Below are 3,376 nucleotides of genomic sequence, written 5' to 3'. Positions count from 1 at the left end.
CAATGAGACTAAATAAGCAACAGCAGATTTTGAACAAACTGAAAAATTTGACCCATAAAAATATATAAAAATTTCTTTGCAGTAACTGGACAGAATAAATTAAAGTTTTCTACACTCCTAGACACCATAATTGCACAAAAAAATAGTTTGTAAATGCAAAAAAGTGCATTTAGCATGATCTGTCTCCTTTAAAAGTCTGACCAAGAACCACTCAATCAACACCATGTGACCGTCGCTTTAAATGTTACTTTTTGTCTTTGATGCAAATAAACTTAAAGGAACTACAGACAGATCATGTCCAACAGAAAACTGGATTAGTTGGTAACAAAAAACATCTAAATAAACTGAAAGAATTAAGTGCAGTGTCAGACAAATATTTGAACACATCAATGATTTTATTTAAAATAATCGATTAAAACAGTTCCTCTGCAGGTGATGGACATTTCTCCMGGCTGACTCACCGTGGACAGCGATGGTCTTCCTGTCCTGCAGGATGATGTTGCCGGCAGACACCTGCACGGTGACCGTGCTCACGCCCTCTCTGGAGAACGTGCACGCCACGCTTCCCTCCAGGCTGATTAAAGGCTGCTGAGAACACACACACACACACACACACACACACACACACACACACACACACACACCAGAGTGATTCTCTGTGACTCCAACAGCTCCTTTCTTTCAGCAGAGTGGGACTTCCTGTAACAGTTTCTGTATTTGTTGTAACTTCTTTGTTTTATTTTATTAACTTTTATTTAACMACATAGATCCCACTGAGATTACAGATTTTATTTTCAAGTAGACCGTCTTGAAATAAGCAACATGGTTTCTGGATTGTAGGAGAAAACCTGAGTACCTGAAGAAAGCTCACACAAACCCSTCACAGAAAGACCCCAGGTCCAAACCAGGTATTGAACCCACAACCTTCCTGTTCTGAGACACCAGTGCTAACCACTAATCTGTCATCCAGACCTGGTTCATCACAACAAACAGGACTGAGACAAATTCARTAGAAAATAAGAAGTGGTCTATTGTCAGGTTTCTGCAGCTTCCTCAGTTTTTAAAACAATATTAAGCAGAGATTTCAGTAAATCACTAAAATCTTTGCTTTTTCTTTAGAAATCATTTCCGAAAGTTTTTTCTAATCAAAAACATTTGCATGAGAAAGAGACATAAAAAAATTCAAAAGAATTTCCCCAAACAGGACCTAAAAAGAACAAAGGAGACAATCAGCCTGTATTGTTTAACAAAATCAACCTCTTAATGTCAAACAGACATATTCTGTCCTGAATCATCAGCTGATTCATGCTCAGATATAAAAACTCTGCTTGTTTTACAGAAGTCAACAAAACCAAGTTGAGTCACGTTGACGTGTGGAGCGCCAAGTTAAAAATGAAATNGTGTCCTGTTAAGGCGAAATAAAAAAAAATGCAGATGTAATTAAAGTGTCATGATTATTAATGTTGTGGTTAGTCAAGGCCAGAGTGGCCCAGATGATAATTTAGCTCAAAGAGGTTAACTGATAAATTATTCACAATGTGTTTTGTTTGTTTTGTAAAATATGTATAAATATATAATATTAGTGTGTTATCAGCTAAAGTAATTGTGTCCTGTTAAGGCGAAATAAAAAAAAATGCAGATGTAATTAAAGTGTCATGATTATTAATGTTGTGGTTAGTCAAGGCCAGAGTGGCCCAGATAAACCTGCCAGGATCTGAGACTAAAACATGTTGGTTTGCTGTAGTTACTTAATGTTTCTGCCTTTAGCATCAARAAGAAATATAAAATCTGAAGGAAAATGTAGGAAGCTTGTTAGCTCTGATTATTAACACCAATACTTTAAAAGCTGTGAAGTAATAAAAGTTCATTATTTAGTTCTGAGATCCTCAGATTTACCAACAGGAGGAAAATATTAAAGTTATGACTGAGTTTTGAACCTGACTGACACCAGCCGGCACAGGAAGAACTCAGTATTTTATTCTCGTACACTGATTGATTTATTTTTGTGTAAAATATCTAGTTTTATTTAGGGGTCCAAGCCCGTGGAGCAGGGGGAACACAGCTGCAAAGCAGCAGCGTTTCCATGCATCCAGTGGAGCATGGAACCCTGTTGTATCTATTCCATTTATTTATTTATTTTTTATTATTTTATGTTTTTCCCCTGGAAAAAACTCATACTGCAGCCCAAACTGTAGATACTACAGAGAACATTTTAACATGGTGGYTAAAAAAAACTTACGAGTACAGAGTAGAAAAATAATCAGACCTATAGGGGGCGCTATAATCAATTTCTTTGCATTTGGTCCTCTAGCTTCTAAACCATAAATCACCACATTTTTTGGCTTAGAGCAACATAATCCCTGGACACAATCGGGTCACATAGTATAGGCCACGCTCATTTCCACCTAAATTTGTTTTCTACAGCGCAAAATTAGCAAAAATTATTTTTAGATTTTTTTTCAAAGGTTTAAATTCCAATCACCACAAAACTCACCATCCTATATCTAGTGTTCATTTTGGAGTTTTTTTCAGAGTTTCTTTCTATTTTAAAGGTAACATATCATGCTTCTTTTTCACGTCTAAATCATTCACTTATGGTCTATTTAAAATAAAACTGCAACACTTTGGTCTTAATTCCTCGTTTTTGTTGCTCAACAGACTCCTTGCTTTCCTTGCTTTTACCCCTGTTCTGAGCTGCGCCTCAGAGCAAGCTGTTTTGGTGCTGTCTCTTTAAATACAAGTGAGATTTTTCACACCCCGCCCCCTCCTGGTCGCTGAACGTTCGACTCCACCCCGTTCTGCCATATTTGTAGTTTCATAGCAACAACACAGTTATCTACTGACTAAAAACTGTTTTCAAGATAAAATAAGATAAGATAAAACTTTATTGATCCCACAGTCTGGAAATTTGCACATTACTGMAGCTTAATACAAGAGAGGCTGAGAAGAATAATGAAAGATTAATAAAAGATAACAAACAAAACCCCACAATATAAACATATGATATGTAGCAATGTACCAATGCACATATACACATATACATAAACACATACAGTATGCTTATTTATATGCATATATACGTGGTAAAGTACAGTACAAAAATGAATGTATATGAAGGTACATATTAGTAATGGCAGATGGCAAAAAAGTATAAGGATGTCAACAACAGTAGACTTGTCAATCCAGCCTTACATGTACAAGCCAGAGTCTGACCCAGTGCAAGACACTCAGAATGGCAAACCTGCAGAACTACGTCTTCAAACGAATGTGTCACAATGGTGTGTTATTTTTTTACAAACTGTCCTTACCTACACTGGGGAGCATTGTTAAACTAAAATACATGCATTTGAACTACTGTTTAACTACTGTTATATAA

At 36.2% G+C, this 3,376-nt stretch overlaps 1 protein-coding gene across 1 annotated transcript in view; it reads right to left on the bottom strand.

Annotated features, from left to right (window-relative positions):
* LOC106524471 (VPS10 domain-containing receptor SorCS1) overlaps positions 1 to 3,376 on the bottom strand; it is a gene marked incomplete at its 5' end in the record, with an annotated part of 97,122 nt that overhangs the window by 17,232 nt on the left and 76,514 nt on the right. Inside the window, 1 exon segment of the mRNA XM_014018281.1 lies at positions 462 to 585. Within this exon segment, the coding sequence (XP_013873735.1) occupies positions 462 to 585 (124 nt within the window).

The sequence above is a fragment of the Austrofundulus limnaeus genome, unplaced genomic scaffold (assembly GCF_001266775.1).
Source record: "Austrofundulus limnaeus strain Quisiro unplaced genomic scaffold, Austrofundulus_limnaeus-1.0 Scaffold189, whole genome shotgun sequence".
Classification (NCBI taxonomy): Eukaryota; Metazoa; Chordata; class Actinopteri; order Cyprinodontiformes; family Rivulidae; genus Austrofundulus; species Austrofundulus limnaeus.
The sequence above is the reverse complement of the archived record's forward strand: the minus strand, read 5'-3'. Positions and strand labels throughout refer to the sequence as shown.